This window comes from Anabrus simplex, chromosome 2 (assembly GCF_040414725.1).
Source record: "Anabrus simplex isolate iqAnaSimp1 chromosome 2, ASM4041472v1, whole genome shotgun sequence".
In the NCBI taxonomy this organism is placed as follows: domain Eukaryota; kingdom Metazoa; phylum Arthropoda; class Insecta; order Orthoptera; family Tettigoniidae; genus Anabrus; species Anabrus simplex.
In genome coordinates, this window is record NC_090266.1 from 536455035 (window position 1) to 536469520 (window position 14486).

Consider the following 14486-nt stretch of genomic DNA (forward strand, 5'->3'; position numbering starts at 1 on the left):
ACAACATTTTCACACCATTCATAGCAGGGACTGGCTGCATAAGAAATGCCATAGTAAATGTTATTTCCCATCCTCTCTCTTCCATTAATTTTTTCTATATGACAGATAGGGAAATGAAGTGTCTTGGCACTGGATGAGGCATTTTGGTAAATAGTAAGGAGAAGTGGGATCAACAGGTATACACCTTTCCTGTTGGCTGTGATACACATGCAAAGTGATTTTTTAAAATCATTGTTGGGTAAAACATCTACTGTAGTTCTTTAATAGAATGATAATTATTGAATGATTACATCAGAACAGTGTTGGGAGAAAATTTGTGAGTGGGGCGAAAAGAAATCCATGGCATGTTGATCTTCAGTCGAATGTGGTGGTTTGTGTTTTTATTTTATTTATTTATTTTAATTTTTTTATGTAAAAAATCTTAAAATTTGAAAGCGATCGGTTTTGTACAATAAGTGCATTTAAAAATGTATAAAATTAATAAAACAAAATTGCAGGTAAACCATTTAATGTGTGTATGAAAGAGTCGCCTACCAAGATGTCCAACTTCGCACACTGGGGCGAAATGCTGGCAACCAGGAATGAGTAGCTGGAAATTTTATAATGTCCAATAATGGACCAATTATATAGGTATCCCCTTCCTATGCAAATAACAGTAGTAATAGTCTCAGTGGCCACATGTGTATTTTGGGGCTTTGTTTAATAAAATAAAATAAAAGTAGTATAAACCTGTAACTAGCAAATAAGCTCATAGTTTTTTTAAAAAGAAATTCTCATTTACTCGCTTATTCACACTTTTGCTAAACATAGAAGTTGGTTGGATGCACTCGGCAAGTGATTTTTGGCAATCCATCTTAAATTTCCTATGGGAACACAAATCTGTAATGTTGGCAGAGGGAGTATTCCACGGCTTAGCGGCTGTGACTACAAAGGTTCAGTTGTAAGCACTGGATTTAGGTCAAGTGGAGCCTAATTGTGTATTGTGGTGACAATAGAAGAGATAATTACAATTTGAAGAAAGGTAATTCAGGACATTGGAATTTAGAATTCCATGCAGAATATGGAGATGACATCACTCATGCACATGAAGCAAGGACAAGTCCCTGTAATAAGTTGAAATATGAATGTCATATTAGCTTAAAAATAAATTACGTGCAAGTACTGTATTTAAACTGTTCAAACATTGTATTACTGCCCTGAGATATATCCATAAGTATACAATAGCAGCAGTCCTGAAGGGACAAGATTAGGGATTTTATCAGTTCTTAAGATGTTCTGGAAAATTTGTAGGTTAGTGTTTGAGAGGAAAACTCATTTCTGAATTTTACTGCATAAATTTTTCACTTCAGTCCAACTTATCTCGGTCATTGTAACGCAAAAGTTTCTTGCTAATGTACAATAGGACATGGCAGTATCATGAACATAAGACCCGTGGGACAAAAAATTATTCGCCCTAGTGCGCACGACAGATGGATCATTAATCCTGTACAAAATGGTGCAGCGAATAAGTCCTGTGCTCAACAACACACACTGCCTCTACGTCAGCATAAGGTAGTAGCGGTCAGTGAGACATTGATGTTTCAAGCAGACAGTGTACCTCAACATGGGTTAGATGTAAGGATGTGACAGAGTGGCAAAAGGGGGCAATCGTGTTTGGCCGTGCCAACGGCCATACGGTTCGTGAAGTTGCTGGATTTGTCTGCGTTTCCCAACGGACTGTTCAAAGTGTCTACAAGCAGTGGTGTACCGCATGTAGCCATGGAGCACGGAGTCAGAATTGTGGTCAGAAAAAGGTCCTGAGTTTTCTGAACCGTTTCACGGCTTGTGAATCAAAATCGCTTCCAAACCTGACAGGAATTGCTGCAGTCAGTGAATGAAGGCCCACCCCAACCTGTTTGCAAGAGAACATTGCGACGGGAACTGCATGCAGTGAACATTCAGAGTTGGTCACCTTGCAAAAGGCCGTTACTCACACAGACACACAAAGCTGCGAGTCTTCAATGGGCTAGAAATCATTGAACGTTGACAGTAGCTGACTGGTGGAATGTAATGTGATCTGAAAAATCACATTTTTTTCCTGTATTCCAGTGATGCACGTGCACCGAAGGCCAAATGAAGCATTTCATCGTAGATGCGTGCAAGGTCAGGTTCAAGCCGGAGGTTGGTCAGAGATGCTTTGGGGGTGTTTTTCATATCATGGATTGGGTCCGCTCACTTAGGTGACCACTGACACGGACCGGTATGCTTATTTAAGCATTCTCGGTGATCAGGTTTTGCCTTTCAGTCAACATCTACATAAGGTGAGTATGCTGGGATACCCCGAATTTTCAAGGTGACAACAGCAAAGTTCATCGAGCTGGACGCATATGTGACTGGTTTTATGAACGCTCCCCCACCCTATTACATATTGATTGGCCTGCAGAATCACCTGACTTGAATCCCTTTGATAATCTGTGGGACATGTTGGAACAGCAGGTAAAACACAGACATCAGTATTCCTGCAGTTTGGTGGAATTACATGATGAAATCCTCGGCAAGTGGTTTAACCTGGATGCGACGTACCTGCACAATCTTGTGGACTCGCTTCCCAAATGAAATCGTGTGGTTATTAAGTCCAGAGGCTAACTCACGACGTATTAAATGCGTGTAATGATTTATCCAGGGGTGACTAATTTTTTGTCCGGTGAGCTTATTTTTGTCATAGTCGCTGCGTCGTTATCAGACAAAATGTATTGTCAATGGCCACAAGTACAATAGTGTCCAAAAGTTAAGCATAATCACTAAACGGGGCCATACCATCCGATAGGAATGTCAGACAGATTTCTGAACAAATGGGAGCTGAATCACACACAACTTGTCCAAAAAAACAGTGTCAGAAAAGTTCTGATGTCAAAGGTACACCTTTGACAACAACTAACAAAACTTGCCAATGTCTTCCACAACAAAATATGCTGTTAATAGGGTGTATGGTTACCCCTAACGGCCACACATGCTTCGCAGCGACATGGCATGCTCTCTATCAAATGGTCCAAGAGCTCTTGTGGCAGCCGATCCCATGCCTCCGAAAGGGCAATGCGAAGGTCTTGGAGGGTCCTTTGTGGAGGCTGACGTCACCTCCCCAAAGCATCCCAGGCATGTTCTATAGGATTCAGATCCGCAGACCTCGCTGACCAGTCCATGCGATGAATGTCTTCCCCAGCCAGAAATTCATCCACCAGCGCGGCGTGGTCGGGCGTTATCGTCCATTAAGAGAAAGTCCGGACCAACCGCACCTCTGAAGAGTCAAACATGCGGTCTCGGTACCTCATCCCTGTATCTCTGAGCATAAAGTGTTCCTCGGACCACCCATGAAGATGTGCAGGTCCGTACAGCCATTCAACATGATGCCGCTCCAAATCATGATGCCACCACCACCATACTGGTCCAGTTCCACGATGTTCCTGTGGTTGTATCGGCTACCTGGTTCTCTTCAGATTAATGTGCGATGGGAATTGTTCTGCAAACTGAAGCTAGATTCATCTGTGAAGAGTACAAGCTTTCATTCATTCATGGTCCTGTTTCGATGTTTACGGCTCCACAGTATGTAAACGGGCCAGTCTCTGTGCTGGAGTGAGCGGGGCGCACACAGCTGGACATCGAGCAGACAGCCCTGCTGTTCTGAGCCTCCAGTACACAGTTTGCCGGGAAACGGCAACCCCTGAGACGGCTGCAAGCTCCGCCTACAATTGTCTTGCAGGTGCACTCCGATTTCGTCGGGCGGTTAAGGCCAGATACTGGTCCTGCTGTGGGGTGGTTACCCTCGGTCGACCTGGTACTGGCCTACGACTAACATCTCCCGTGTCAAAATCTTCTCCAAAGCCTGGAAACAACACTGTGGCACATTCAAGGATACGGCGACTGCGGTCTGTGTCTGGCCTGCTTCCAGGCGGCCGAGTATTCTACCCTGCAAATCGGGGTCCAAATGGCATCGTTGTGCCATTACGTTTTCACGTTCACCACGAGGCTACACTCCGCACACTATAACAGGGCAAACACGACTGATTGAATATGGGATGCAGGCACTGGCTGTATTTACCTTGCGGTTACGCCACTAGTCAAAGCAGGGAACACTCCTTTCCCACACAGAGCAAACACGTAAGGTTGGTAGGTGCATATGTCGTGCGATTTGCGGTCTATTTCCCCTTGACCTTCTTACTCGTAACTTTTGCTTCACTTTTGCACACATAAGTGCATGTCTTGTGGGTTAGAGTGATGATAAATCTGTAGATCTGCATAGAGGTGGTACTCCCCATATTTTAATGCGACCTCTAGATAATTCACACTAACAGTAATTGAACGATCAAACAGGCTGCTCAAGGTGAGTTCGTTCCTAGTCGTTTCTTGTCATTTCTAGACATTTCTTTTTAGTCTTTCCTTCCTATCTTTTGCCTAATTCAGCTTTTAATTTCTTCTCCAGGTTCCAAAACCCCATATTGAAGTGAGAATTAATTCTTTGGGTCTAACAAAGTTCATCACATACAAGTTTATTTTCCAGAACCAAACCACTGATCAAACCAACTTCTGCAGCATAATTTCAACAAGATCAAAGAACTAAAGACATATACAAGCTGGACAAACCACCATGTGTATACAACAGAGTCGTCATTTTAAAAGGATTTTATATAGAAGTGCAATATCATCATGTACCGTATTTTATTTATTATTCATCTATGCAAGTGTTAGTGTGTGTTTTAAAGTTGTTTTAAGGTTGTATTGTGTTTGCCTAATTTGACTCGTTGGTTGATGATGGCACAAGTTTAGTGCCAAAACTAGTACCTTGTGTGAATGACATGTGAATAATTCACATTAATAAATGTCGTTGTATTGAATAGGAGGACCCCTATTAATTTGAATTATTGTAATCCCACTTCAATACAGACCGTGAAATTTCTAAATATCAACATTTACACTATTGTTAAACAAAAGTGGGGCCCAAAACTTCTCTGTGGGACACCTATGGATTAATTACACCTTGCTGAGTACATTGTTCCCACTGATACTGGTTTATGTTTTAAACTATAATTTATCTACACCCACTTTCGTGTTTATATATTGATAAATTCCGGAGGTAAGTTTTCATTGACAATAAGGTGGCGGACAGGCTAATGAAGTATGGTGAGGGATTTGTATTATTGTAAATGTGCAGTGCTTACTGGATTTGCATCATAGTGTTAGTGGTTAAGGAAGAATTTTACTGCCAACTTTCTTTGTGATTCCAGTTCTTGAATAATTATGCTCATGATTTCTACCTTTATTTCTTTCTCACCTTCATTAGAAAAATTACTAATAAAGTTGTTTGGTAGGTTGAAATAAAATTTAAATCTTCTACTTCATCTTTTCTGTTTGAAAATAAGTTGAAATAAACTATGTAATATGGCAGTAGTTCTTACCAGATTTTTTTTTCTGTTTTCAGACTTAAGAGGTCAAGAAGATGGCATCTCGCAAAAAGGTCCTGCTAAAGGTTATTATATTGGGAGATTCTGGAGTGGGTAAAACTTCCCTGATGAACCAGTATGTCAACAAGAAATTCTCAAATCAGTACAAAGCAACTATTGGTGCTGATTTTTTGACCAAAGAAGTTATGGTTGATGATCGAATAGTGACGATGCAGGTCAGTAATTTTCAGCGTGGACAACATTCTCAGGTGTGACTAAGCAGTATTCGTTCTAAAGGCATGTCTCTTTCTTTCTTTCTTTCTTTCTTTCTTTCGGTCAGAGATGTCGTAACATATTACCTTGTCTATTTGCTTTGTTTAACTTTTATGGTCTTTTGTTATTTACCCTTGTGAAATTACATTCACCTCATAACATTTTTAAAATGTGTTCTCGTAATTTATTAGCTTCATTGGCCTCTGTTATAGTTCCAGCAATCACAATTATGAACTTGGATTTCCCACCTAATCAATACTTGATTTATTTCTGATGTATTTACTGTTAAAGGTATTTATAATGTAATGTATTTACTGCTAAAGGTATTTATAATGTAAATACATCAGAAATAAATAAAGTATTGATTATGTAGGAAATCCAAGTCCATGATTGTGAAAATGTATTCTGTTCAAAAAAATTCAATTTATATGTTGCGGAAATGTTACAAACATACAGTTGGTTATGGAGAATTATAATTTTCAAAATTATTCTGGAAAGAATGGAAGTTGTTTTAAAAGACCCAAATTTATTTGTTATGTTCAAAGTAAATGTAAATTCTGTGAGATACTTTTAGCAGTGAATATTTTATAAACAATTACCATTTAAAATATTCAGTGACAGTGCTAACAATTTAATTAAAAATAAGACTTATTTTCTGTCATAATAATTCTGCCTAAATCACTTTTACATATTTGTTGCCGTATGTGGTTGCATTGAAGCAAGGAACAATACTCAGAGCTATGTCTCTATTCTCAGCTTGATTCCGTTCTTGTTTTCTTCCCCTTTGCTCTTTGACAGAAATTTATCTGACAGTTCAAAAAGTAAAAGTGAAGTTATAATACACAGTAGATTAACAAGATGGCATATATTTTCCAAATATTCTGAGGGTAACCCAAAATGTCTTTTTATGTTAAATCTCATATTATCATTCCAAATCCTCATAAATGGTTACGGTGACATTAGTAGTTTTTCACTTGTCTTCATCTTTTGGTTTGTCTAAAACCATTCTGTTCTGCCCACTTAAATATTGATACAACTGCTACACTTAAAAAGAGCATTGTTCCTGTCACATTTGTTGTTTCATTACAAATATCATTCTGTGCCAGACTTTCCCTAACTTTGCTCTCAGTGTACACTCTTCAACTGTTTCCAAGTAGAGATGCATTTGATTCCTGAGTAGGCTTAGTTGATATGCTTGAGATTACCGTAAGTATTCCATCTACCAGCCTATCCGAGCAATTTTTTTTCAGTGGTGATTCTGAATATATCTTTTATATACCATAATCCATGAGAACATCAATAAACAACTTGATTTTTAGGTATGTTCAGTAGCAGTCCTGTAATACTAGCAATGTGAAGAAAGACATTGTCCATGCCTGCATGATGGATATGCAGCTTGTCCATGAAAATTAAGTCCTGTCTGAAATGCTGGAGGTACACATCCAGAATAGGATGGAGAATGTATTTCACCGGGCGAGTTGGCCGTGCGCGTAGAGGCGCGCGGCTGTGAGCTTGCATCCGGGAGATAGTAGGTTCGAATCCCACTATCGGCAGCCCTGAAGATGGTTTTCCGTGGTTTCCCATTTTCACACCAGGCAAATGCTGGGGCTGTACCTTAATTAAGGCCACGGCCGCTTCCTTCCAACTCCTAGGCCTTTCCCGTCCCATCGTCGCCATAAGACCTATCTGTGTCGGTGCGACGTAAAGCCCCTAGCAAAAAAAAGAATGTATTTCCAGTACTGAGGAGGCTTGAGATTGTTATGAATCACCAGAAAAGACATACAGTGACCCTGTCTATGAAGTCACTGAAGATGTTGCTGAGCTTTTACCTTGCTGCTCTGTCTTAAGTTTCAGATTCTCTCCAAACATATTGCTGATCATTATTAGAAACAAGAGGTATGCAGTATTCATTAGTGAAGAATATCTTTTGCCAGTACTGAGAAGTCCATCCTGCATCATGTGTTACCCTTCTGTAATATGCCTCATAATTCCAAGAATAGGGGACATGCATGATCCGGGATTTTAATTTAAAATGTGCTCATCTGATTCAAAATTTCATGCAGAATTCAAAAATATGGTCAGAATTTAGAAATAACTCCAAACACGATCAAAATCTAAATTGTATGAAAATGTCACATGACGCAAGTACGCGATCTCATCGTACAGGTTAATGGTGTTAGCAGACAAAATAACATAGTGTGCTGTGAGAAACAGGATACACTAATGCATTTCTACTTTATTTTAGTGTCTGCTATGATTACATTCGATCTCTGGACATTGTGTAATAATCTGTTATTTTCTGGACTTGAAATGAATTCTGCACAGACAGTGAAGCAGAAAACTTACAAATGGTGCATAGTTCTGATGTGCACTAATCCATTGCATACCACCCCAAACAAATTGTTTATAAATGTGCCAAGAGACCCTAAAACTAGGAAAAAACTGATTTTGGCGACCCAGAGAAATGCCAGTGATATATCTGAAAAGTCTACGGTTTATTACTGTGAAGATCATTTTAACGTAAGTTGAATTTCTTTGAACTTTCAATCACTTTTCCATGTCAGCTCTTCTGGTGGTAAAATTTTAAATTTTAATGTATGATACCTTAATTAAATGCTTCAATTACGTCTTGAAATATGAAAGTAATAAACAGTGCACAACAACCCTAATTATATCAGTTTTATTTTGGCATGCGACAGTTGTTTATTTATTTATTTATTTATTTATTTATTTATTTATTTATTTATTTATTTATTTATTTATTTATTTATTTATTTATTTATTTATTTATTTATTTATTTATTTATTTATTTATTTATTTATTTATTTATTTATTTATTTATTTATTTATTTATTTATTTATTTATTTATTTATTTATTTATTTATTTATTTATTTATTTGTTGAAGATCTTACATTTGTAAACAAATTTAGGCTACAAGTAAATTCTCTATTATACCGTAACGTTAAGTAGGCATGTACATCATGAAAAGAAACAAATGTATAGGCCTATCTCTACAAAACTAGCTTAAGAATTCATATAGAGCGCTTAATTAGAAAACTCAGAGAATTTAATACGTTGAAACATCGTGCATGTATTGACTATAATTCAGTAGCTGTGAGTGATGAAGTGATTGTAACAGGTAGTACACTGATGAATTTACAAGCAGCAGTGGTAAGGTATTAAGGCTATTATAGTCAGACAATTAACAATAAATAGAGTATATATCTATTCTATATTTATGTAATCAATGAATGAAACCAATTGCATAGAAGCAATCTGTTAATATACATACATGTAGGCCTACGCGTGTGTGTGTGTTTTTTATTGTATTTTATTTTATTTGATATGTATATCTCCAGGCTTCCTTTTACAACCTCCCTCCCACAATCAACCCCACCCACCACCATCACCACACACATTCATACCTGTCATACTTGAAGATCAGTTTTTTATTATTAAACTTATATCAGTCCATGTCAGCATGTGGGGTTATTTTATGGAGTACATATGGGGAAATATAGTAGGCAAGAGAATCTTTAAACTATAAATCAAACTTAATACTTATGGGATTAACACTTCTAATAAGTACTGGAAATATGCAATCTTTCCAGAATTTCTCACCTTCAGTAATGGCTCTTGTTACGGAGTTTTGTGGATGTGCAGAGGTGAAAGAAGGAGCTGGGATGAACAGGTCTCAATCTACGAAATTAAAATTAAGATAAAATTTAACAAGGTTATATTTTCTTTTCAAGATTAAGAAATAACAAATATAACAGGTACTCAGTAGCCGAAACACAAATCGAGAATGTACAATTACAGAGTTACAGAATTTGGGCTCCGAGAGCCAGACACACAATTCTTGAGCTATAAGCCCAACCTTACGATATACAGGATTCAACAAAGGGGCAGAAGACCCCAATCATGTCCAGGAGCACTTGCTCCCAATTACACAGTCAAGCCTCCTCGAGGCACGCAGAAACAGATTTTAAGAAAGAGCAACCCGCTCTTAAGTTCAAGCCTATCAAAGGCCACACCAAATTCTACTTTCAAGCTGTCCTCCAAGTACATGAAAACGGGTAAAAATACCCAACCTACTGAGGCCTATTAAGTAAAGAAACAGGTCAATTACATGGCCTCCAAAATACCAACTTGAGAGGAGGCGTCCTTGCACTCCTAATACACTTTATTTAAAACCTACTTGGCACTAGGCCGTTAATGCAAGGGCTAATCCCATCCTAAAGAGGTGACTTATATAAGAAAACGATTTACATTACGTTAGAAGGGAAGAAACGGTTGTGAAAATAAGTTCACCTCAAAGCAATATGAGTGGGAGCTCGAGAGGGTTAAGCACTCTCTATCCCAATTTGTAGTTTAAAAAGATAGAATTGATACCAAGTGTCTTTACATTTTAGGGGAAAGTTACATGGTAAACGGCTTCGGACCTGCCCCGAGAGTTAAACTGCTGAGCTAGCAAGAAGAGAAGTTATTAAAAGGCCATTACCTGGTGGTTGAACTGCTGCCCGAAGAAAGAGGCGCTTCCCGCCCCCTGCTACGTACTTTACACACTGATAGATGTTACTGAAGTGGCCCGGAGACCCGAAAATCAGCAGTTCATATACCCTCGTGGAAAGTTCGAGGCGTTTCAGGAATGAGAACACCCACCCACAAGCCTTTTATTGGATAATGGCAAAAACTACTACACTAGACGAAGAAGAAACACCTTATTGGTGGAAAATTAATTACAGAAATTCCTTATTGGTCAAATTCACAACTGGCGGAAAGAAAGGGTTGATATTGCCAACTTAAACAATGACTGAAAGAAATTTAACAAAGAACAAACTTATGAACCCAAAATTTCTCCAAAAACACAGTTCTTTCACTTCGCACTAGGGTGCATAATTGTAGTCCTTCAGTAGTGCCATCTAGAAGAGAATGTTCGCACTTCTTGCTACAGATAAAACAAAAACGAATCGAAACTGACATAGTTCAGAACACTTCAAAATTTATAGTAATGACATCTTCTGAGAAATCGTTGAATTAGTATGCAAGTTAAAGTTCAGGCTTCCTCCAGTAGAGGAGTTTTAACTGGCGCAAAGTTTGAATTAGCGGCGTGGAGGTGTACCACCCGGTACAGTTCTAATAGCTAATTCCGTATCATAGTCCACCCAATAAACTGAAATACTGTTTATTACTTCAAAATTTGGATCTGCAACACAAAGAACACCCTTTTTTCATTTTAGAAAAATGCATCTGTATTTGAATCTGCAGTAGGAATTTGTCATTAATTTTGCCATTGTTGAGATAATTTCCTATTGTAGCTTCTCGAACTGGACACTTCACTTCGACAACAAAGTCCTTTCCAACACCATCTGGTGAAGCTCCCATCACAGGATGTGATGCAGAAAGCAAGAGACCATTTTTTAAAATGTATTTTCATGTCAAGTTGTCTTTGTAATGTGGCTATGACATCTGTTTTAGGTGTGCATCCCGTTCATATTGTCTTAGTATGCTTTGTTTTCACAGCATTGATCACTCGTTCCACAAATGTCCCATCTGTTGTTTTGCACCTAGTTGCTTCAAAGCTGCTGTGATTCTCATATATCTGAGTTCATGCCAAGCTGGATCATTATTTTGTTTGAAAGTTTGCCTTTCTGCTAACTTAATAGACTCAAATGGCACGTTCTCTTGAGCAAACTTGTGAAAAGAATCACTATCTCCACCTCTTTCTGCAAATTTAATTGCAAGATAGTGCAATGACAGCATTTTGATGCAGCTGCTTTGTTTAGCAACCACCTGTATTGAAAGAAATCAAAATTATGGCACCTGTGGGTTTTATGATAGCCTAGTTTAGTGTTTACTAAATTTATTTACTCACCAGATGACGCAGCACTGTCATGACATTCTACACTGTCTAATGCAACACTGTTCCTCATCCACAATTAGTGTGACTGTATAGTTTTTGGATCTGACCTTGTGCTCAGGACATATTTTGCATTTTACTGTGCATTTCCCACTTTGTCTCTTTACTTGAACATACCCTATAGCACTGTCACCATAATTTTCTCTGCCAGCACTGTAACATGAATATAGTTTACTGTTCAATACAGGTGTAGAAAGGGGCCGATGATCTCAGATGTTAGGCCCCTTTCAAGAACAAGCATCATCATCAGGTGTAGAAAAATGAACGGAATATATTTAATGTTCCTCTTTCATGGGCCTAGGAAGTGGGAAAGCCAGTTGCCCCAACCATCAGTATATATATTTCAGGAATGTTAGGTTAAATAACTATAGTACTATAATGCTACCTGTATTTTTACGTTAGTACCAAAGTCCGATTTGTTAGGTACTTTACTAATGGTGAAAGCCGGAATATGTAATGTTATTCTCTAATATGGGAATCAGTCTGGAAATAGAAGGCAAAGGTGATTTAAGCGATTTATATCCATGTTCATTGTTACCCTAATACTAGGAGTTACAGTACATTGCACGTATATAAAAGATGTCACTTAACCAATTTGCTTTCGATCCGCAAATTTCTACAGCCACAAAACAGTTGCTACTTTTCAAGAATGCTACCACCATGATGGCATCCACACATGGTAGATTGTCTGACTGTGCTTTCTTGAACCTTTCTTCAGTCATTTTTAATGTATTCATTATCACAAATAATAAACATTCAGCTTTTAGTAACAGCTGGTGCACAATGGCTAGGAGAGCTGTATGCGGTACTGGATTGTGATGTCGCTGCCCGTCGTTTTTCGTCAGAGGCCGTTTTACTCGCCTTCCGGAAAGAGACTTTTAAATATTTTCTTAATGGTAGAAAATAAATCACAATGCAATATGTTTACGTACTATTTAGTTGGTGTACTTTTCAAAAAAGATGTCAAACAACTTTTACCTGCAGTTTGAGAAGAACTGCATGTCGAGAGTCTCACAACTATATCTGACAACTTCATTGATTCATAATCTTTCCCAGCATAAAATAATCTTCCCTGACTTTGTGATTAGCTTTCTCATTGTAGTCTAATATCACACAGTGTAGACATAAATACACGATGACAGAGCTTCCTGACTTAACACGTTGACGACGGCGTATTGTTTTCAGAGTTTATTCATTAGGAACGAAGTGAAAAATCAGAGATACGTGAACTCTAATGGATATATTACATACTATTACATATCTTATGTACAGCCTATAGGCATTAGGGTGCACTGTGTACACTGTGTGCTGAGACCGCCCGGCGGGTCTCATCGTCCACAAGTAACGCACGGGGTTCGCGCGCACTCTGTGACCCGCTGGCAACCTCCCTGAAATTGGCGGTCTTTATGCAGAACAATTAGGCGATATCATAAAGTTGCGCTGGAACTTCTACTTGGAACGGCTATTGTGAATGCGCTCATTTTACATAATGAAGTCATGGGGAAGAAATTGCAAATTGGAAAATTTAGAGAGGAGTTGGTCATTGGAATTTTGGGGCAGTATAAGAACAGCAGCTACTCTCTCCACTTCTCCCTAACGCCGTCATATTTTGAAGGAAACAGAAGAAAAGGATGGCTGAAATAGAAAAGTACGTAAACGTTGCGTCAGTTGTTACGCAGAATTAGTGAATATCCATGACAGAACTTATGCTCAGAAGCACTGCAAGAAAGTGTCCACGTACTGTGAGGACTGTCCCAAGAAGCCATCGTTGTGCCTGCTTTGTTTCCGTAAGCAACACTGAAGTGGTATCTCATATTGTTACATTCATTCCCTTTTTTTTTTTTTTAACCAACAGTGCATTCGTTCAACAAAATATTAACTGTTTTAATAAACCATCTGTACGATATAATTTTCTTTATATTATTATTATTATTATTATTATTATTATTATTATTATTATTATTAATGATGCTGTTAAGTATTCAACTCCAATACAACAGATAGTTATGATTTTCTGAACAGAGTTAACCTGAATGTCACTATTGTTACATTTGTAGATATTTTCTTCATAGAAAATGATTTAAGTAATGGAACAAGCATATTGAATCATTTCTTAATTATCCTAGCTCCTATGTACTCCCTGCATGTCCCGTTGTATATGAAGTTAGTTTGCTTTATGTAGAGACGAACCAGAAAGGACGAAAGCATAATCTGTGAACGGTGCGCGATACGGTTCCAGTACATTTATTGTGTCACGAGACCGCCGGCGGGTCGCACCGTCCAGAAGTAAAGAGTTGGCATGACCCGCCGGCGGGTCTCATAGTCGACAACGTGTTAAACTGATATGCCTCCTGTCTAGTGACTTACTTCGAGAAATATGGCTATGCATTGGTGTTCACATTTCCAGTCAGTTCAAGGGACTACTGTTTTGATATACATATAACACATCCATTCTACAATGGGGACTGCTTATGAGATTTACAAAGGTGATACAAAACTCTTGTGTACTTCCCATTACCTAGTATTTAATTTGATACATCATTTGAGGAAGAGTTGGCATCTGGAAGGGCATATGGCTGTAAAAACATTCCATATATAATTTCATCTCCTTATTCTGACCTCATATCAGGAAACAGGACTAAGGGATTGACATACATACTGTCCCCTTTTTCTGGGCTCGCTCAACCAGCAGTCACGAGGTATCCCAGTGTGGAATGTATGTGTGTGTCTCACCATTCATTATAGGGGCATTTATTAACAATTTATAAACATTAAGGTTGTGAGTTGGTAGGTTTGTGGCAAATGATGCAGAAAATACTAAAGAAGATGAACATTTCTTAAAATAAATAAATCTCAACATTATTCTGTCTTGAATC

General features: G+C 38.2%; 1 protein-coding gene across 2 annotated transcripts in view; it reads left to right on the forward strand.

Annotated features, from left to right (window-relative positions):
- The window catches only part of Rab7 (RAS oncogene family member Rab7), a 214614-nt gene that overhangs the window by 128958 nt on the left and 71170 nt on the right, over nucleotides 1-14486 (forward strand). For both annotated transcript variants that reach the window (XM_067140910.2, XM_067140911.2), the window contains exon 3: nucleotides 5453-5650. In XM_067140910.2, coding sequence (XP_066997011.1) covers nucleotides 5471-5650 — 180 coding nt within the window. In that variant the 5' untranslated portion in view covers nucleotides 5453-5470. The remainder of the gene's footprint in view (nucleotides 1-5452; nucleotides 5651-14486) is intronic.